The sequence below is a fragment of the Gymnoscopelus braueri genome (assembly GCF_963280865.1).
Source record: "Gymnoscopelus braueri genome assembly, chromosome: 20".
In the NCBI taxonomy this organism is placed as follows: domain Eukaryota; kingdom Metazoa; phylum Chordata; class Actinopteri; order Myctophiformes; family Myctophidae; genus Gymnoscopelus; species Gymnoscopelus braueri.
In genome coordinates, this window is record NC_137622.1 from 11908609 (window position 1) to 11931796 (window position 23188).

General features: G+C 41.6%; 2 protein-coding genes across 2 annotated transcripts in view; both read right to left on the bottom strand.

The window, feature by feature from the left end:
• egf (epidermal growth factor) overlaps window positions 1–6278 on the bottom strand; it is a gene marked incomplete at both ends in the record, with an annotated part of 28396 nt that extends 22118 nt beyond the window's left edge. Inside the window, 3 exons of the mRNA XM_080415494.1 lie at window positions 155–336; window positions 1127–1326; window positions 6152–6278. Of these exons, the coding sequence (XP_080271620.1) occupies window positions 155–336; window positions 1127–1326; window positions 6152–6278 (509 nt within the window). The remainder of the gene's footprint in view (window positions 1–154; window positions 337–1126; window positions 1327–6151) is intronic.
• Window positions 6279–10454: 4176 nt separating this feature from the next.
• Window positions 10455–21568, bottom strand: lrit3a (info leucine-rich repeat, immunoglobulin-like and transmembrane domains 3a; the record flags this gene model as incomplete). Its single annotated transcript, XM_080415495.1, has 4 exons — window positions 10455–11614; window positions 13743–14048; window positions 19602–20068; window positions 21447–21568. The coding sequence occupies 4 exons, from the start codon at window positions 21566–21568 to the stop codon at window positions 10455–10457; spliced, it is 2055 nt and encodes a 684-aa protein (XP_080271621.1).
• Between the last annotated feature and the right edge of the window lie 1620 nt (window positions 21569–23188).

Consider the following 23188-nt stretch of genomic DNA (forward strand, 5'->3'; position numbering starts at 1 on the left):
CTAAATGAAGCCATAACCACTTAAGCCCTATTTCAAAAATAGCAAAAATAGCTGATCTACAAGCTCACAAAGTTTTTGTCTATAATGACATGCCCAAAATAGGGACGCCAGTGGTTGGTAAAAGTGGTTGGGGTTAGTTGCAGATAAGACGTACCTGTTATGGGGATCAACAGCTATACAACTGGGCTGGGTCAGATGTCTTATAAAAGTCTTCTCATTTTTCCCATCAGTATCCATTCTCTTGATGGTTCCCTTTTCCTCACTGGTCCAATACATGCGGTTCCAAAGCCAGTCCACCGCAAGGCCTGAGATCCCTTTCTCCGAGGAGTACAGTTTCTGTGAAATGTTTTCAAAATGCAACATTCGATTATTTAAACCCTTCACCACTTTCCCATGGATTTGTTCATGACAAATAATCCAATTCCTTTCCATCTCTAATTGTAGGATAAACAATACAATAACATTTTAAGTTGCAGGGCAGTGGCCAATGATTTGTTATTTCATTAAATGATTATGGCGCTTTTCCACTGCATTGTACCAGCTCAACTCCATTAGACTGTACGACTGTAGACTGGTTTTCTGTTGGGCTAAAGTAGCACCTAGTACCTGATCCTTTTTTGGTATCACCTCTCTTCCAAGCTGAGGCACTACCAAAGATAATATGAAAACACTACTGATTGGTCTGAGAGAATCGTCAATGGCATCATTGCCTCATTGCGTCATGATGATGGACTCCCCTATAGTGCTCCCAAATACTATTAACAAACTTAACAAACAACTAGTTGTAAATGTGATATAAGTCAATATTGAGCAAATGCATGGCCTTTTTCCTCAACTAAAATGTTATGAGAAATAGTTTTGTTGTTTTGGAACCCAGAACTCAGAACCTTGTAAATGTTTCTATAATTGTGAAATTAGCAGATCTACAGTGGTGGTTCTGGTTATAATGTAAATTATACAAAAGAAAAATGTAAACAAAAGAAACGACAACAAAAAAACATGCAGAACTGAAACATGGGCTCCGGAAAGCTTCTGGTTATGGAAGGTTCTGGAGCCGAGGAGAGTTGAACTGGTACCATCCAGTGGCATTAGATTGTTTTGATGTCTTTGGTGAATGTGTGACCACCTGTCTCTGAGTTCCTGTCATTGATGCTTTGTAGATGACCCCAGTGTGTCTGTCAGCCCAGTAGATTCTCTCCTCTCTGGAATGGAAGTCCAGCAGAATGGAACTCCCCACCCCTGCCACCAGTCTCCTCTGGTTCCTCCCATCCAGGTCCATGCGATGGATGGCTTTACCATGGCCAAAGATCAGGTAAGGCTCTGGAGCTTTGCAAAACATACGTTTTAGGTAGTCAACTTGGTTCATGGACTCACACTGGTTGTTTGCTGGGATCAAACCTTTTTGTGTATTAGTTTTTACAATTAAAATTATGGGACAATCTATTTCAACAAAATACCAGCCTGCTCACCCAAGAGGTTAATTAAATCGCTGTCCTTTACAAAGGCATCACAGTTTGTTTGCATTCTGTGCAAGCATTCATTTAGCAAAAACTGCTTGTATTTTTGAAAATGGTACGCGTATGAGTTTGGGTCAGAACTCATCAAATTGGACCATTGCAATTGAAGCAATAGCCAAGACTGAGAGCTTTTGAGGCATGTGGATGCTGGTGACCTTGGAGCGCACACTGATGCAGTGTATTTCTCAGTCCAACAGCTGAATAAAAGATGGGTTGCTTTTTGTAACTGAGGTAGCATTTAACATCTCAATAGCTGCAGCTTCGCACTTTGTGTCCCTCTGGGCTAATGGCACGGTTAACTGTGCAGAATCAATAAGTCAATGTCGTTCTCCACACAATCTATTCATGGGTGTAACAGGGTGAAGTTCAAGGCAGCCGCGTCTCTTAGCAACACAAAGGTCCAAGCGCTTTGCTTTCACACAGTGAAAATCCTCACATATGAATGAAGATACTCAGACCATGGCATGGATTTTATCATCAACATATAACCTTTTTGGACAGAAAACCCATCGCTTGGTCAAAAACTTTTTGTGAATGGCTCTTATGTCTTTGACACTGTTTGCAGTACCGTACATCTTTCATTTGTGTTATGCACAGAGAATTTGGATAAAGTTTATATGCAGTTTTCAATACAAGAACTTTCTATTCATAAAATACTAAGTAATGGGGCAAATAATTGGTCCTAATTCTGTAAATTGAATGATTGCAAGTGCCAGTTGGTTGCCAAGTGTGTGAAACGGTAAAATATGAATTTATTTTATTTATTTAAATAAATATATTTAAATAAATAAATGTAGATATTTTATTTGATTTTATATTTAATTTTATATCTACGTTTATTTTACAAATGAGGGACCAAATACATATAATATTTTTTTATTACATTTAAGGGGGATAAATGGGGGGATAAACAAGAAGTTGAAGGGTAAATTTAGGTCTGATAATGATGTACTGTGCATGTTAGAATCATGTATACTTAACATAATTTCCGACCATTTTCCAAAGCATACGCATTCTTTTTTGGGAAAAAAACTGCCAATTTAATGTTGCAGTGCCCACAAGGTTTATCTGTATCCTGTGAAACGCATGCTGCATCTTTACATTCATATTATCGTATATATGCTGCAGTGACCACTCCCTTCAGGCTGAGCTATGGATTCAAAACAAACATGCGCCTGTCTGAGACTAATGGTAGCTAGACTAAACACTGTCATGTGTCACCATGGCTACTGGTCACCGATGCTCTGGAATGATGAAAACAATACAACAATGAGCCAGACAAGACAAACAGAACAGGGAGCAGTTTGGGTCGAGACTCCGCTGTGACCGCTCATGACAAGTTCATGTATTGTGGTTCATCTTTGATTGACAAGCGCAGAGAGACCCCATCTTGAATACCGTTTGGCTTCCTATAAGGTTATCTGGTCTGATTTACCCCTGATAAATTGGGGACAATACTGTGTTTACTGTGAAATACCCCAAGAAATACAACATGCAGACTAGCCATGCCTCACATACATTAGAAATACCATTGGTATACCAGTGGCTTGGCTGATATTCAGTAGGACTCAATATTCAACGTATTCTCATACAATGGTTCATATGCTATCTTGTGGAAAGTTATGCACACACTTTCTGTGCATAATCCTACAAAATAACCATACTAAGGCCTATGGCCGCACTGTCCACTCAGTGCAGTCCAAGTTGTATACCGATAGGGTGGGACAGTTAGAATCTACTTGGAAACTGTACATAGTGCTTGAAAAGTAAATGAGCCCAGGTCGAACTTCGTCATCTAGACATTTTTATATGAAATGTATTCATGCACCCGAATATTTTTAACAACCGTTTCTAAATGTGTGTCTAAAATGTCAAAACAATTATCAATATTGAGCAACTGCATGGCCTATTTCTCCCCTAAAACGTATATTCTGATAACACACACTGGGCTCTGTGACTGTGCTCCTGGTCTTAAGCCTCGCCATTCTTGAACTGCCCAATACAACCCCTACTGTTGTCCAACTGAGAGCTGCCCAGTGCAACCACATTCTTCTGCTGTTGGCCACTGCAAGGTACCCAGTACAACCTCAGAGTTCTGCTGTTGAACTCTTGAAGTCTGACCAGTATAACTACAGTATTTTACCGCTGACCATTACAGCAGTTAGTGTTAAGTGTTGTTGAGGGAGGTACTTAAACACTTCCTGAACCAGATTCATCCTGGGATTTGAACCGATGATACCTCTGGACCCAAACCATTTAAATACAACAATTAGGGATAAAAAAATGCTGTGGCTAGATCATTTCAGGATTTCAAATCAAAGCATCACTATCCGATTACCGACCGCAATCAAAATATTTTCGGGTCTACAGAAGGCTGGAACAGAACAGTTCAGATTTATATTATGGTTGACTGTTGGTGTGTTCACCTGGCAGAAGAAAAGTGTGACCTGGTCAAAGGTTCTAGGCATGATCAACTCTAAACCTCTTCTGGTGGTCCTCCCCCTCTTGTTTTCTCTTTAACCAGTGGTTTAAAGTAACTAAGTACATGTACTCAAGTACTGTACTTAAGTACAATTTTGAGGTACTTTTACTTTACTGGAGTATTTCCAATTTTCTGTACGTTTACTACTTCTCCACTACATCTGAGGCAAATAGTGTACTTTTACTACACTGCAATTATTTGAAAACTTTAGTTACTTTGTAGATGTAGATTATTATTACAAAACCAATTAACCACATCAGCCCTATTTAAACTTTGGCTATTTGAAAATAGCCGATATACAAGCTCACAACGTGTTGCGATGCGACGCGTCGTGAGCTTGTAGATCTGCTATTTTCAAATATTTTTGCATAATGAGTACTTTATACTTTTGGTACTTTCAGTACATTTTGATACCAATACTTTTGTACTTTTGCTCAAGTAAATTTAGAATTTCGGACATTTGCTTGTAACAGAGTATTTCTACATTGCAGTATTCACCCAAAAAATTACTTATTTTCTATCAATTGCACACCCCATGAAGCCTTGACTTCATGGATTTATTTTGGTTTTTGTCGCATTCCTAAGCCAATAATTTGATGCCCGGGTGTATTTCCGGTAGGAGACACAAATAATCTACTTTGTGTCTCCTACCGGATACATTAGCCGGTAGGAGACAGGAATCAAATTATTGGCTTAGGAATGCCACAAAAACACAAATAAATCCATGGATTCAAGGCTTCATGGGGTGTGCAATTGATAGAAAATAAGTCATTTTTTGGGTGAACTACTCCTTTAAGTAAAACATTTGAGTACTTTTTCCACCACTGTCTCTAACTCTCTCTCTCTGTCTGTGTCTGTCTGTGTCTCTCTCTGTGGTCATCCTCATTGACCAACACCCCTACGGAGCAGGCGGCTTGGCCTTGCGTACATCACACCGTCTGGTCAGCCAAGCGGGGAGTGTGATGCATGGAAAACCGTGTACTCTTTCAGGGGTGACAGAGGTTTTCCTTTTGTGTGAGAATTTCTTTTTTTGTTTGACCAACCAAAGCCTAGCAGTCGACACTAGGGTGTCACTATGATAATGCAGATAGAGTGGAAAAACTGTTGTTTTGTTTCACGTTGAGGTGTCCATTACTAAACCACCATATAGGAATGCATACTGTCATTTTATTGTCATTAAAATGATAGCATTTTCTCAGATTTGCTCCTCTGTATAGAAATCCTTATTGATTAATTGAATCGTGTAGGAAATTAAGTTAGCAGTTATATGTAATTGACTGTGTAGTTCATGAACAATATGTCATCATTAGGAGTCATAATGGAATATTATGACCCCTGGTGATATAGTAGACAATATATATAGACAATATTCAAATATTAATAGTGAGCTATCATTTATATGTAAATAGATACTGTTCCCAGTATATGACAATGTAATGCTGCCTATTGTTTTGTCAAGTATTGGTGAAGTTAGCTATTAAACCAGTTAAGTGCTTAGTAATTACAGTAAGTACATTACTTTTTCACTGAAGATGCAGTGACTTGCTTTAATTGGAAGTCATACTTTGATACTTTATAATATAAAGTAAAAGGGGAAGCAAATGTTAAAAGTTGTATTACTTCCTTCGATTCCGGCTGTATTGAAATGTTATAGTCAAGAAATCAATCATAAAGGACTGACTGTCCCTACAAACAAACCTGTCTTGGTGGACATGCATACTGTAGAAAGTGTAGATAAACAGGCTGACATGGTACAGGGACAATATTCAAGACATCACTATATGGTCCCTTGCTGTCCTTACAGCTAAAGTAATCATCTTTAGGTACATTCATTCACACGACCGACAGTGGAGGCAACCACGCAAGGCACCAACCTGCTCAATGGATGCAATTATGTGTTAAGTGTCTTGCTCAAGGACACTTCCACACAAAGCCAGCAGGAGCCTGGGATCGAACCGCAGACAGCCGCTCTACTCCTGAGCCACTGCCGCCCCCCAAAGTTTAGATTTGGCAGTAAACAACAGCCCGTTGCAGAGTGCCAGCATTACACACTGTACTAACACTTAATGACCGAGGATGTCTCCTGTACACCGTACTGAACATCTCTGTACAGTTAGACTTACTGTATTTAAGCTATAGTCTATATACTCACCCACACAGCTGCTGTTTCTGCCAGCATCCGACGGCACACGCTCCCAGCATGCTTTGCCAGGGGTCGGGGCTCCTAAGCTTTGCACCATAAAACAAATCAGCACGGCCACGACCGTGGCAACCAACATAATCCTGTGATCCGGTAAGATGCAACCACCATGCAGGCGCGTCACTTCTTCTTCTCAGGCATTCCCACAGTCGGAACCAGCACTCACGAATCCCCCAAAACTCTGTGACACTCGCTGATGGACGAATGTTGACATCCTTGACATCCGAGGCTTTGGCCAGCAGAGAGAGAATGAGAGAGAGCAAGAGAGGGTGAGAGAGAGAGAGAGAGAGAGAGAGAGAGACTGAAGGCCGATTTTACATCACTGACTTTTAGAGAGGCGCAAAAACAAAAAAAGAGAAAAAGGAGAAGATGCCAGTGAGCGAGGAAGATTGTTGGTGTCTGGGCACTCGGAACAGGTTGTCTGGATCCCACTGGATCCTCAGTGCGGCCCCCGTGCTGCTTGGCTGTTTTGGAAGCAAAGTATGAAATTCCTGACACCCGTGTGGTGAATTTGACACATCCCAGATCAGCTTTAGTAGAAGGACTGGTCTCTCTGAGTGGCTGTAGTCAGTCTGAGATAGAATGTGGAATATGCACCTAATGAGGCTGGCCAGAGAGAATAACACTGAAAGTCACCCTCACCCCACCCCCTGATCTCTGTCCTTTGTGTGTGTGTGTGTGTGTGTGTGTGTGTGTGTGTGTGTGTGTGTGTGTGTGTGTGTGTGTGTGTGTGTGTGTGTGTGTGTGTGTGTGTGTGTGTGTGTGTGTGTGTGTGTGTGTGTGTGTGTGTGTGTGTGTGTGTGTGTGTGTGTGTGTGTGTGTGTGTGTGTGTGTGTGTGTGTTTTAGAGAGAGAGAGATATTAGACACATGGCCCAATTCTATGGGTCTCAGATAATTCTGTTGATCTGTGGTATCCCAGCTAGCCAAACAGAACATTTACAAACACACATTGAAAGACCACACACACACACACACACACACACACACACACAGAGAGCAGAGTGTTGAGTGACGTAGTGCTCACCTTGACTCCCTGTATTTGAAGCCTAAAGGCCAAGCCAGGAATCATGGTGTAGGTATGGATTCAGAGTTGAATGGCCATATCAAGTTCATAATCATCTTAAAACTAATGTCATGGTCTTCTCTCAGGTCTCCACAAAACGGCTATCAGACATCTAACAGCTCATTCAGAATACAGCTGCTAGAGTTGTATGTATTTTGCTGTATTTTACCCTTTAGTCTTACTTTTATGAATTATTATTATTATGTTTTTGTAGTTTGTTTGGTCAGACAACAACATTGCAATGCATTTTGGGTCAACTCTATGTGGTATATAAATAAAGGTGATTAACTAGAACTAAGAAAATAGTATACATGGCACCAATTCTAAATTCTATGACTGATGGCTACCAATGAGTCATAGTATCGATTAATACAGTAACTGCACACAGAGTTCAAATAGAACAACATGACGTGGTAGCATGTCGATATTATGTCACACATGGAACAACACTTCCATAGGATCTAAGGCTTATGGCAAAAATGAATGTCGAATGCATTTTATTATAATTCAGCTTACACCCGTTTCATTTTTAAGCGTACCATATTACTTTTTATTTCCGAATTTGTATGCTTTTGAATGCCTTTTCTTTCTTCTGAATGTCTTTTTATACCTATACCATATAGAAAAGCATCTTGAATTTGAATTGCTTTGTGATTGAAATATGCTATACAAATCAACTGGCCTTGCCATGAAGTTGAACTGTCTGACTGTCCCTGTCTGTCAGTGTGTCTGTCTGTCGGTCGGTCGGTCGGTCTGTCTGTCTGTCAGCCTCTCTGCCTGCACATCAGTCTGTCTGTCTGTCAGCCTGTCTATCTGTCTGAGTCATTAGTAGAGAACTGGGAAGGAGCGGACCTGGTTATCTAATATTATGTTTTTCCTTTTTTTTTACTGCTGAGAACGGCTTCATTCACAGCCTCCATGACTGTCGTATTGTCAGCGGCAACGGCAGTCAGTTAACCACCTCACAGAGGAGTTACACAGACTGGCTGAGAAAGTTGTCCTGTCTCCAGGCTAAATGCTCTCCACTAACGGCAGGGCATTGACCTTTTCCCATGGTTTCACCCCTGACAGACAACAATGACAATCCTGGAGTCTGTAAATAGCGTTACGGTGACTCGGTGTGGTCCAATGATAATGACTCTCCACGAGAGTCAGCGAGTCTAGATTAAGTTGTCTAGGAAACGGAGTGTAGATGCTGGAGCTGTATTGAATGTGACGTTATCTGCATTTAGCCTTACCATTCAACATTTGTTTCGTTTTTTTTTCTTAACATTTTGTAAGGTATGATGTGACGCACATCATCAGAAGGTCGTAGTAGCAACTGTCTGGGAAATGGAAAGTCACCATCCACTGTTCCTCCTGGCTGCACCTCAAAGTGTCCTTGAACAAGTGTGTGTGTGTGTGTGTGTGTGTGTGTGTGTGTGTGTGTGTGTGTGTGTGTGTGTGTGTGTGTGTGTGTGTGTGTGTGTGTGAGACACACACTGTAAAAAAAAGGATGGATCTTCCATAAGGAAGGGACTGCACACATAACATTTAGTTATATTATTAATCATTTTGGGCAGCCTTAGTTGACTTGTGTTTTCTCTGACTAGGTGTGGTAGCACAACACGGGTGTAATTCATCAAATATTCAGTTTATTAAAAATAATTTCACAACATTGTTTATGTACAAAATAATACATTTAGTCAGAAAGACTGGAAATATGTAAAAATGTCTTTACTATTCAGGTTTTTATAGAATAAGGCAAAAATTAGCTTGAAGCAACCATGAATAGTTGTAATGACTGATGGCGATAAAGATCAGTGATATTATTTATACATGTTTGTAGCCAGTGTTGAAAACCCCCAGATCAGTGCATGAAGCACTGATCTTGGATCTGTCAATAGAAGCCAATGAGTGAACGCACACACATGGATATAAAAGCATGGATAGGTCATAACGTGTCGTACTTCCTTGTTCACAGCCACCTACTTTGCTTGGGGAATTGATAATGCTTGTTGTTATGGATACCATAACCCAGTGGTGTTCAAACATTCTTTACTAGTGTGCACCCTCTACAATATTCTTTCAGCTGAGTATGACCTTCAACAGCACAAGACATTCTTCCTGATACTGATGAAGTTTTGGTGCTTCTGTTTTAGCTTTTTTTCCACTCATTTATTTTATTTCATTCAACAAAAAACAAAAAAAATCGCTTTAATATTCAAAACTCACTCAGGCCAGGTCAGAAAATGAGGCAGTGAGTTAGCGGGCAACTTGTTTTTATTGGCGGGTGGCTGACTTATTGGCATTTGCTTGTATTGAAAATATATGGCATATAAAATATAAAATATTAGCATGTCAGCTTCCAGATTTAACTGATTTCATGAATGTGAGATAAATTGTTCATAACCAATGTATACTGTAAATATAAAAAAGGGGGACAAATTTAAATTTTGAGAACCCCTAGGAGTGCCCAAAATTACTCCTAGGGGTAGTACTACCCCCTTTTGAGAAGCACTGCCCGACACATCTTCATATCGAATAACCGTGTCACGGAGGCCCAAATAGAGTATTACTCATGTTTGACATGAAAGCCCAGCATTGCCATAAATGGACATGTCTTATTCATACATTTATTTATATGACCACGCCCGACTGTACATGAATGTCTTGTGGTTATCACCAGGCGTCATGACTTCTGACTGCCGATCAAAGCACAAAACCAGCTCAGCTCAGCAAGCATATAGTAGGGTGTGAGGCCCCTGCAATGGCTACATGAAAATCTTTTTTAGTTTTTTCATCACCATAGTATTCGACTGTGGCCCACGGTTCTATAAAAAGTTTGGCATTTAATGTAATAATAAACGGCATATACATTTTATAGAGTCTTTCTTTGGATGGTTTTGTTGAAGATTCAGCAAAGTCCAACAACAGTGTGGTTCTATGATGCCACCCATCTCAACATATTGAACAAATGTAAGGCTCCATAGGTACATAAAAAATAAGTCATTGTATTGACTGAGTTTTATCAAACCAACAAACCCCATCTCCACAAATGTACGCAACCATTTTACAGGATGCCTTGGATGAGTGAATTATTAACAGGTTAGTTAATAACTCAGCAATGTCACGTAAGAAGGCTTGTAAAAGGTAGTTAACTTAAGGTGTTCCTAGCAGTGGGTCTGCTGGATGGCTGCCGTCCCCTGGTTTCAACAGAGAAACTCAGATCTGGAGCTGTCACTCCTATAGGAGTCAATACTGGACCTGGAGCACAGCAACAATCGGTCTGCCTCCGACTGAGTCGGTCTCCTGGGCCACGGCTGCGGTGGGGCGGGATGAGAGTTCGAGTTCATTGTCCTTTGTTTCATTGTAAGGGTCTCAAACGTGACATAGCTGTCGTTCTGTAACTCCTCCGGGTCCGGAGGTGGGCTGCTGCTCTGGTCGCACAGACCCACGATCTTATAGAGCAGTAGGCCGATGAGAGGTAGCGCCACGAGGCAGGCTCCAATGCCGATTATCAGTACGAGCCCAATCTGATCATCGACCTCTATGATCTCCAACGTGTAGAAGTCCACACAGGGGTCTTTACCCACAGTATCCTTTGCCACCAAACACACAGAGTACCGTAGTCCAGATACCAGTCCTTCCAGTAACACCTTACCGGTGCCGGCGGTGGTCTCTACCGTGTCTTTGACGTCATCCTCACCGTACGGCGAGTATACGACTGTCAGTGGGGAGTCACTAGGCATCCCATCGACTGTCCAGAGCAGCACGCCGCTGTCCGATGTCTCCTCTACGATGCTCAGATCTCTGAGTGACTTTGAAGCATCTATCTTTTGGCTCTTTTCGTCCGCAGCCAGTTTTCTTCCGTTTCCTCCCTGCTGGACCTTGGAAGGTCTAAGGGAACCGTTCTGTTGAACATTGCCATCGTTGGGTTTCTTCTTGGGGGGCGGGGGGGGCGGGGCAGGCGGGGCAGGGCGGGCAGGCGGGGCAGGGGCCGGGCGGGCAGGCCGGGCGGGTGGGGCGGGCCGGGCAGGTGGTGCTGGTGGTGGGGGCGGGGCAGGTTGTGTGGGGGGCGTTGTTGGCAGGCTGGTGCTTGGGGGAAGAGGGGAAGTGGGCAAAGAGGTTGAGATGGAGACGTCCGTTGAGGTGACGCCTGTTGCGGTTGGGCTGGCCGATGCGGTCCCGCTGCTGACAGTCGGTGGGATGATGGTGGTGGTCTCTGTGCCGGCAATCGCAACTGTGATGGTGGCAATCGCTTTGCCCGCGAAATTCTTGGCTGTGCAGCTGTAGTTTCCAGCATCTTTATGCAGAATCCCAATTAAGCTCATGATGGACCATTGCACACCATCCGACGGAGATTCCTGCACTGTTGAGTGACACAAAAACAGTTTGTTAAGTTCAATAACGGCAAGCATAAGTAAATGTCTCAATTCCTGACCTGTTCTCTAAAGGATTTATGAGGATAAACTGAGCTATTAAGGACATTTTAATGTATAATATTTCCTACACATCAGTCATGGCAGTACTTTTTTTCTCCACAATTATGTTTTCCTTTTCTCCCAATTTAGTCATTAAGCCAATTCGCGATTCCCGGTGTACTCAGTCACTGCTAATTCCTACAGTTGGGCCTATGTATGTACTTAGATAATTTTATATCATTGTTCAACATATTTTTCAAGTTATGTCATAGATCTCACCCCAAAGATAATTCACACTCACACCCTTTCCCTATGGTATTGGTTTCTTCCAAAAGTTTTGCAACATCAGGTAGCCTATGCAGCCTATTTGTCTACAGCTTAACAGTGTGTTGCTGAAGAGGTTAGTAGAGCATCGATCCCTTTTTGTAACATGTGAAAACAGCGTAGTGATACACATTATGTCAGCAGAAAATTGCATGCATTTTTGGGGTGCACGATGCCCTTGGTTACATGTTATTTCTTTAAGTTACACAGCCCACTGAACAGGTGCCTTGAGTAACCTGTAAGAGTGCAGTGACAGAAATTACCCTTCCCACCCGGCTTCCCTCCCACAAACATGGGCAACTCGCCCTGTGCTAAGTCCCTCCCTAGAATGGCCACTGTCCAATCCTACATTAGACACCGTAACTAGGTGCGGACCGCCTGTCAAGCTTTCAGCACAAGATCAAATGGCGATGTGGTGTGCATATGTAATCAAGTCGACAGCATGCAGATACCCTGAAAGTTTAGAGGGCGTGTGGTATTTTTACACTTTTCTAAAGCCAACAACACAAGAGGAGAGGTGTTTGATATGGATTAAACAGTGTGGAAGCTTAACTCATGAAGATCAATGTCTCTCTCTCTCTCTCCCTCTCTCTCTATATCTTTCTATTTCTCTGCACCAAAGACAAGGATGCCTGCGAGCTCCAGCCAGAGAAGAACCAATAACCAGATCACACAAAAGAGCAACACAGTCCCACAAACCTTGGCACACAACACAACCCACACAGCAGCATTGTTTCATGCTAAAATGAAACAATGCTCTCCGCTTACCTCGCGCTGTCAAATTGGCACTGAAAACCATGTCTGTGGAGGGACAAACATGCAAGCACGCACACGCAAGCACACATGCACGGCTCCTACTAAACTCCTAAAAAAAGTTCTGAAACTGTTTTGGTCGAGTATTTCTCCCCTTCAATAATAGCCTGATTAGCCACCTTTACAACGAGGTACAACTTGTAAGGATCATGCATTTGTGGAATGAGCAACACAGCTAACCGTGTGGGTAGCGCCCCCCACAATCTTGACAAAATCCCCTGCAACATTCTTCTGTTGGTAATGACTCTAGTTTTGAGCTTCAAGTGCTGGCAGTGGCAGGTGTCTGCCAGTCAAAGGTGTGTGACTAGCACCTGAGCATGGGTTCTTTAACTTTGTTGAGAGTTTGTGTGTGCTCCCTTCAGGATAAGGCCTGTGCAACAGGGCAACTGGGGGATTTTGACCCACATGGTTAGTTGTGTTGCTCATTTCACGAATGCACAATCCTTACAAGTTGTACGTCATTGTAAAGGTGACTAATCAGGCTTTCTCACGATATAAAATACAATACCAATTTGGTATTATTGAAGGGGAGAAATAATCGACCGAAATAAAGTTTCCGAACTTTTTTTAAAGGGTTTAGGACGGGTTAATGCACAGGGCAAATCGTATGTATGTGCTAATGTACTGTGACAAATACCCCAACAACAACAACGAACGCATGCACACAGTCTATCTCTTTCTTACACACACACACACACACACACAGACACTCAGTGACGTCCATGACTTGCAGATGTACTCGCAGAATCTCTCTCACTGAACTAGTTGAAAATGGCTGACATGCCAGTGTCTGTCACGGTGGAGGTGAAAGCTTGACAGGCGTAGCAACATTGTTGGGACTTTCGAACCCCTAGTCTCCGCAGTGGTGTGCAGGAACTTTACTCCTGCGCAATGTTTATACATGAGTGTATCCTCTGAGAGTGTGTGTAGTAGACCTACTTGTGTTGTCGACAAGAGAGCCACCTGATGTGGTCCAGACGAGGTTGGGGTTTGGTAAACCCGTCGCATCACAGCGCAGCAGGACGTTACTGCCCAGGGTAGACGTGATCTTGGTGGCAGAGACCATGATTGTTGGTTTGACACAGTTTTCCAGTTCAACACGCTGGAAAAGGACACCAGACAGATTCTCTGGTTCAACACAGATCAGGACCCGGTCCATGAGAATCACAGGTATGTCCGTCCACCTGGCAATCTCGAGCAATTTAGAGATGCGGCAGTCACACTGCCAGGGGTTGTCCTGCACACCTGATGATTAGGAGGTGAGAGATGTGAAATACAGTATATAGTTTGGTAGGATTATTTTGAAATCAGTAGTCAGTTGTAGTACCAATTACGGTGCATGGTAATATTTTTTAAATTGGAAACATAATCCCTTGGATTACAAACAAATATGCACATTGCCAAAGTAAAGAAATGTATGTACAATTACAGATATAGACCTACTAGAATAAATACATGTGTAAACAGAGCTGTGTAACAGGAACTTTGCAATCAAATATAGTAACTAACGAAAAAAATACAATCCCACAAATTGTGCATTTGCTGTTTGAAAATAGTAAACTTAAAGCTTGTGGTGGGGGATGAAAATTGCCATATTTTAAAGACATTAAAAAATGTAATCACACTTCCTTGACAAAGTAACTATAATATATCTATATCTACATGGGCATGTTTCAACCCCACAACCCTCTCAGCTCACTTAGACCAGATAACACCGGAAGGCTGTTTTTAAAACACCTATAGCCAACGTTCCACACATCCTACACTCTTCTCCCTCCTGGCTCCCAAGCTGTGGGATAAACTCCCCCTTGCAGTCAGAGCTGCAGACTCCCTCCCCATCTTATGAAAAATTATCTTCTTCAATCTCCACCTCACCCCCTAGCACTCCTCTCTCCTTGTATCCATTCTTGTCACCCTTAGATGCTAGTTATACAATGAATGCAGATGTTGGTTACTTGTTCACATATTTTTTGTTGTTTAGATTAGTTTTTGCTTGACCGCAAATGTTAAGAATGTTATTTATGCTGGGTTTGATGCTATCCAAGTTTTTTTTGAAGCACTGCTATTGTTCTACATTCTTAATTTGCCTTTTACATATGTAACTATTTACCCTGCCATTTGTTGACTGGGGTTCATGCCTACTCTGATTTTGCACTTGTAATTCGCTCTGGATAAGAGTGTCTGCTCGTTATTGTTACTACACACAAGCACACCGCATTCTACTTAATGAGTTATGGATTAGGTGATCACCTGAACCAAATCTTATTTAATGAGGAAAAGTATTTAAAAAAAACACTGCTGTGGTCAGCAGTATTAGCTTACAATAGGACCAGCTGGATGGCAAAAACAGTGCTAGTAGTACTATATCTTATAAGAAATCAGGGTTATTTCATTCTAATGATTTCTGAACTCTTAAGTTAAGGGCCAGCACGTTTCTTTTTGTTTCATACGCTCCCTTACCCCATTGACTTCAACCGCTCCTGCTGTACACACTGTGTGCACATGAAGGCACGTGTAGGAAAACCATTTAAGCAGATTAGCATGTTCTTAACTGCGGCCAAACACGAAAGCTGGCCTTCTTCCATTATGTGGTAAGTCCCTCTTCCCATCAGCTCCCTCCCATGTTGCCATACACTTTTATAAACCAGTAGTATGGTTATAATGCACCAACCACGGTAATCTTTATGATACACACTTACAGTATGTATCCGTTTAGATTTTTCTGAAAGTCCTTATGTTGTTTAGAGAAGCAACCCAATTACTTCCCCTAAGTTCAGTTAATTGGTGAATGCAAGCTTTATACTCTTTTTTTTGTGTGTGTTTTTGTTAGAGTTAGATAATTATATTTGGTTAGATTTTAAATATCAAAGACAACAGGTGTTTTTGCTACAGTGTAATCTGTTCCTCCTTCAGGTACTGCCAGTGCTTTTTCAGTAGGGATTAGCTCGCTTGGTGTTAAAGACCCTCTTAACATTATCCCTCTCTCCTGTTTGCAACAGAGCTAAAGAGGCCACGCTTTCCTCTCCATTGGCATGTTCTCTCTCATGCAGGACAAGGACTTGAAATTACTCATTCTCAGTGTCAGAAATGGCATATATCAGTTATCACACTTGTAATCCGTAATCCATAATAGGGTTTAAAAGGCGTATTTAAATGCAGCTTAATATCAAAGTCTGACATCAAAACCATAATTATGTTTTTCCACTCAAAAATCTTATAGACTTGATTATATATATATATATATATATATATATATATATATATATATATATATATATATATATATAAAAAAGAGCCCTAGCATTCTGTCAGGAAGATGGCTTTGTATTGTATAATGAATGATACTGGTATTTAGTTATACTTGTTAGTGTGGGGATTTGTAGGGCTTGTATTCACAGAATTATTGGACAGTTTTATATTTTATATTAATATTATTTGAGGTTTTAATACAAGATATCAAATAATATGTTTGAATGGGAAAAAGTCTTGATGACCTAGGGTGCGTGGTTTTGGCGTAAGGACTTCAGTACTCTATAGGAGGTACATTTAACCACTTAAATCCGATAAACTTTGTTGACCGGGGTCCCCCAGGGGTCTGTACTTGGCCCCCTCCTTTTTCCCTCTACAGCAAATATTTTTGCCAAGAATAGACAGTCTTATGAGCTGGTATCTGCTGTTTGCACGGAATGTTCACCTATTATGACAGGCCCAAAATAGGGACTCTAGGGTTCATGTTGATAATTTGAGCCGCAAATCATAGATTTTGGTGAAACATACATTATATACACTTTTTTGACACTGAAAAAGTGTGATTGTACTGCATAAAACAGTACGCAGTTAGAGATGAGTACTTATATTGAATACCATGGGTCACATGACTTCACATCTGTTGTGGATGACATGACCAGGGATGCTTTTAGCCTGTGCCTTAAACATTTTGTACAATTAGGTAGAGGTTTAGATCGTGTAGTTACCTTACATTGATATACTGTAACTCCAAATATTGGTGAGATTTCTTCAATAGTTTGCTATGTTGATTACAAATGTACAATTCAAAATATTATTCCCTTTGACTTATTCCCTTCTTACACCGCACGGTGAAACAGGCATCAAAGAGTCAAACTTCCTGTTGATTTTAGTATTTGAACATCTGAATCTGGATCCGTGGATCCATTCCGGATGTTCTTCCTAATTCAAATTGTAAAATCACCTGGAATTTGACATTTTTATTTAAAAAAAAGTGTCGCTTCTGGTTTTGTAATGTTACAGAATCTGCTTTGTTTGTGTTTGTTTGTGTTCTGAAAGACTTACCTCTAACACCTATTTCAATGTGGAGAATATTTTGAATTATTTTTTTCTATTGATTTCTATTCAGGAGCGGTCAAGTCAATGGGGTAAGGGAGCGTATGAAACAAAACAAAAAAACGTGCTGGCCCTTAACTTAACCCATTTTGGGCGGGAACCCCTATTTGTAACTATACCTTTCAGGACGGGAACCCCTTTTGGGGTTCCTGTTGCTATGTACAACATAAATGTTTTGTCATTTTTGAATAAATATTTGAAGTTTTTCAGAAATCTTAGGTCAGGATTTAGAAGGCGTTTTTAGAATCGGCCTCAGGTCTAAATGGGTTAAGAGTTCAGAAATCAATAGCATTAAATAACCCTGATTTCTTATAAGATATAGTACTACTAGCACTGTTTTTGCCATCCAGCTGGTCCTATTGTAAGCTAATACTGCTGACCACAGCGGTGTTTTTTTGTAATACTTTTCCTCATTAAATAAGATTTGAAGATTTCGATTTTTCAGCTTATTCTTTTATCAATGGAACACCTATTGAAGAAAAGAAAAATCACTAATATTTGAAGTTACATCATGATAAGGTAACTACACAACCCAAACCTCTACCAAAGTATAATTATGCTTTAAAGAGCTATGAGTGTTTTAGGTGCATGGCTGCAACTCCAGTAGGGAAACTAAGCCCTCATTCTAACGATATTATGTTAGAACCCAGTTATCAGATTACTGTTCTATAGATACATTATACATACAGTATAAACTGTTCCGATAGAATCCAAAGTTTTATGTCTGTTGTCTTACTCTCCCGACAGAGAGAGTTACAGTAATTGCAAACAATGTACATTAAGTGTGCCGTCTGCTTCAAATAACTTTGTTGACATGAAATGTCAGAGTACTACCTTCAACCACTGCAGTTGTGCTAGTTAATAACCCTATCATCCATTCCCAAATAGGCTCTGTGCATAACTGTAGTCCAAGGGTTTCCAGATGGTTTCCTGTTTCTGTTCTTTTTCCTGTGTGGCTTTGTTTGATTGGCTCTGCAGCAGATTTGAACGGGAAACGCATATGAAGGTGTCCTATTGTCATATTGATGTATGAAATGTGCCATACATCAAATAAACTTTGATTGATTGATATGTGGGTCCGGTTCAATTCTGCTGCCAAGCCAATCAAACACAGTTATTGGGAAAATGAACTTGGAACAGGAAATGGCTTTGCCAACCTGGAGTACAGTTATGCACAGACCCTATTATGATGGGCATGTCATAATAGGTGAACATTTGGCAAAAATAGCCGATCTACAAGTTCACAACATGTTGCGTTGGGACGGGTTGTGAGCCTATAGATTGGCTATTTTTGGCAAAGAGATTTGGTGTAGAGTGAAAAAAGTAGGGGACCCAGTGCAGATCTCTGGATGATCCCATGCAGTCAACAAAGTATATAGTCTCAGTTTAACACTGACCCGGTCCTTATACACACGAAATTGAGCCGTAATTTTGCCGTGTCTGTGATGTGATTTTTCCGTATTTCCTGCACAAAATATGTCTGGAACATTGCCCACTGAACTTGGATTATTATAATATAATATATCTCTGCTGTCCGGCAGAAACCAGCTAACTCCAAAATGTTCATTTTTCAGGAAATGAAAAAAACAAAAAAAAGTGGAGTTAGGAGGTTTTGTTCATCTGCACCTGCAACCGGACATTTCGTGCGAGGATCGGCCTCATCAGCCATCTTCGCACCCACAAGACATCGTGAAGTCAATGGTCATCTTCGCACGCGAAGGACGAACATGATAAGAACAGCTAAATGGACCTCCAAGCTCACAATGAGGTTGGAGGTCAAAAGGGGGTGGAGCCTGGAGTTTGCTAAACCAGCAACTCCACCCCCCGTTGGTGGAGCTGGCTGGTTTAGCAGAAAGTTTGAGGATCCAATGGAGTTAGCTGGTTTTGTCAGAAGCGCTTTTTAATACTTTTCATTGGTTCAATAATTTTAACGTAAACGTAAAGGGTGTTCAATGGCCCTGATTTATGGAAAAATTTTACTTAGCTGGTCTCTGCTGGACAGCAACGATATATTATATGATTATTATAACATACAAGTGCAGACAAGCACATCACACATGTATTCAAAGTGTGACATTTCATTAGCATAATGTTGTTACTGCTCCCAATAGACTAGAGCAGTGGTAATATGTCTCCTGCCCTGAAGTTGCTACCTAGATTTATGATGCACTTCTGATTAACAGCCCATAGATTTCACATGTAAGAACATAGTTTCTACATGCACCCAAGGCATTTATTTGTGAAGACGAGTGGAAGACAAATGTATCCCCCTTGTAGTGAGACAGGCAGTATAACCGCTAAGAGGGAGCCCAGGAAACAACAGATCCAGGATGAATTAAATCCCGGTCCAGGAAAGATGAAACACAGGTCCAAAGACAGGAAGTTAAAACCACCATCTACCACCATCATGGCACATAAACTCAGATTATTGCTTACCTAGCACAGTTTTCTGTGAGGTATTGCTAGAGGCAGGCATTCCATTGAAGGGAGGCCAGATATCAAAAAGTTCAGAGGGCAGAGTGGCCAGTCTATTGCTGGATATATCGAAGTATGTGATCTTGGTGAGGTACTGGATGGCATCCATGGGGATGTTGTGGAGCCTGTTGTTGTGGAGGTCTAACGTCCGCAGTCGAGGCATCTCCTTCAGTGACTCCCAGGGGAAGTAGGAGATCACATTCCCGTCCAGACGCAGTTCATGAAGGTTCTTGAGGTTGTAGAAGCTTCCAGGGTCCACATAGCTGATGGAGTTGTAGGTAATCCACAGGTAGCGCAGCTCCACCAGGTAGTAGAAGGGCCGATCCGGGATGCGCCTGCAGCCCGTCTTCTCCACGCGGAGTTTGACAGCGTCCACCGGAACGTTGGCAGGAATTAAGGACATATCCGGGTTGTTGCAGAGCACCGTCCTGAGAGGAAGCAAAATGTGTACATGTTTCATGTGTTAACCACTTAAAACCCTCTATTAATAATTATTTGACTTGGGTGACTCTGTACTTGGTCCTCTCTTTTTTCCCCTCTACACCAAATCTCTTTGCCGAAAATAGACTATCTACAATCTACAAGCTCACAATGTGTTGCATTGCGATGCGCTTTGAGCTAGTAGATCTGCTATTTTCGTTCTCCCAGAATATGGTTGCTAGGGTCAAAGTGGTATAGTGGTGGTGCCAGGTCACAACATAAGGTCCCAGAATTCTCCTAGAATTCTCTCACAGCCTGGCGAGCTTTCTATGATCGCTACCAATTGAGAATGACCAGTCCCTGATAATATCTCTATGAAATGGCACTGAATTCAGTACTGCATTTAGTATATCTGTTATACATGTACTCTGAGTTCCAGTGCAGTTTATTTTATGTTATATTGGACAGTGCAGCAATTGTCCCAGAATTAACTTTACAGTGAAGAGGCCCACTGTAGTAGCTCTTTGAACATTATGTAGAGTTAATAGACAAACTATAATCTACTAGGTTAAGTATTATACTTAGATTTAATGAAATATCTATTTTCTCTCATTTCTTTAGAAGCCAAGTTAATTTATTTGAGTATGCTGGCTAATTTGATAGCTTTTCCCAGTTGTTTAAAGTGTGCTAAAGCTAACATGATGTTCTGCTTCTGCCACAGTGGAAGGTTCAGGGGTTCTCCGCCAAGCTTGTGTGCATTTCCTGGCAGGGAATCAATCCACTCACCCCCAGGAGTAAAGATCTAATTACCGCTATGGAAAGACCTAATTACAGACCAAACGTCTGTGTTGGCAGCTTGTCGGCTGTTGGATTAAACAAGGAATGAGTATTTGTGTACCGTGGCATTTCAGGATGATGAATCAGCTACTAGAAAAATGACACTGAATTTCAGCATGTAAATAGAGCCATGTAGTTTTGGTGTGCAGTGGGATGTTTACATACTACTACCAAAAGGTCATGACCTCTCTGGGATGGGCTTTTGCTGCTATATCTCTGCCCTACACACGCTGTTGACCATCCACACAGTCCAGCAAAATCAATGGTACAATATAAACAATATAAACGTTAATATTGTCTTGATTGTGTACCAGGTGTATTTACATTATTTATTTTTCAGCATAGAGTGTACAGAAAATTTACAATTATAATGTGATTATCAATTTCTCTCACTCTCTCTCTCTCTCTCTCTCTCTCTCTCTCTCTCTCTCTCTCACACAAATCACACACCCACTTAATTAATTAATTAATTAAATAATATCCCACTAGGTTAAAGAACAATGTTGCCAAAACACAGCTAAAGAAATTCTTCATTTGTAGTGTAAATACCTCAGTGCCGCTCCGTCTATGCGTCCGTGGAAGGTACACGTACATTGGGATGGACAATAGGAGCGGACCGGACCGACTAGCCAGTAGAGCAGGACGGAGACATAGAGGACACGGAAACGCATGGTTCCACCGAATGAGGACGGGTCAGGAGCCGTCCGAATGATAACACATCACCACAAACACCCAGATGAAGCAAAAATAGGGGGAAAAAAACCTGAACAAGACAAATAAGAATACTTCTTAGCTAGCAACGGAACACATATGCTGAAGATCTCCTTACAGATGACCTCTAGGTGTGATGTGTCGGGCGGGAGGGGGTGGGGAGGATTAGCAGAGGATTTCTCAAGGGTTGACTGGGTCACTCACCCCGTAGGTGGGGCTGAATCACTCCCTTGGGCATGGCGCTAATAGTCTATAGTTAGCAGCTACCTGGGGCTAGGAGAGGATTCCCCTCATGTGTAGCCACGCCCCACTCTCACACACGCTCTCCCTCTCTTTCCTCCCTCTCCCTGTCCTTGTGTCCCTCTCTCTCTCCCCTCTCTCCCTCCCCCCTCTCTTATGTTAACCTGGAATGATCTGTTTGAGGCCTGCAGAGCATGCATGCTCAGTCGCAGGAAAGCAGCGTCACATTGTCTTCTTAATACTGTATATCCATATACACTCACACCCTCTTTAACGTGACCGCACCCGCTCAGCCCAGGTCTTCTCAGGTCTCTTCACCATATCTCCTGCACAGCAATGCTCATATCAACTTCTGTGATTTGGATTTTACCCTAACACTCACTCATGTGTTATACCGGTTGCAAACGATAAACAGACGTTCACAAGCGCAACACCAGAGGGAGCTCCACAAATCACGTTCAACCCAGATTCGGCTCAAACAAGGGGTTAAATTTGTTCTACTGCTATGCCACCAAAATGTGGAATGCCCTACCAACAGTCATAAAAAAGTGTGACTCCTTACTCTTCTTCAACCCCCCCCCCCTCCTGAACTGTTTACTGTACATATTTTTATTTTTGATTACTACTCGTTTATGATGTTATTGTATATTATTGTTTGTCATTACATGTTTCGATGAATTGAATACACTGGACCCCAAACAAGCCATAGTGCTTTTCTTATCCTTTTAGCATCCTTTTGTATGGAACTGTACCTCTGCTTTTTTTTGCAAACTGTTAATAAAGTATTCAAACAATCAATCAATCAATCAATCAATCAAAACATTATGTTTAGTGGTTGCTTTTAAAGTTGGTGATTTAGGGATTCAAACATTCTATGTTGCATTCGAAACACTAAATCGGGACCACACAAGTCGGAATCGTTGTAAGTCAGGAACGATGCAAGTTGGGAATTCATACACCACCCAGTGCATGTTACCTCTTACATTGGTGCAGCTGCACGAACGTGATGCAAAGCTCGGCCAATCTGTGAAGCCTAAGTGTTGGGTTTGTGACGTCCTCCACACACCTGTGGACGGGCAGATACAGGCATTTGTGGTTCCGGACATTCGCTGGTCTGACCTAGCCTGGTAACCCTCACCCCCACCCTTCCGGAAATCTCATTTGCAAATGAGATTTCCGGATGGAGAGGGTTTACCAGGCTAGGTCTGACCGGATTTCCTTCTCTGCACACACCATCCCCGGGTCTTTGGCTGCTCACGTCAAATTTTAGTTGATCGGTACCCAAGTTATACCCGGGAGTCCAGGACAGACAGACAGACAGACACAGGTTTCTTTAGATG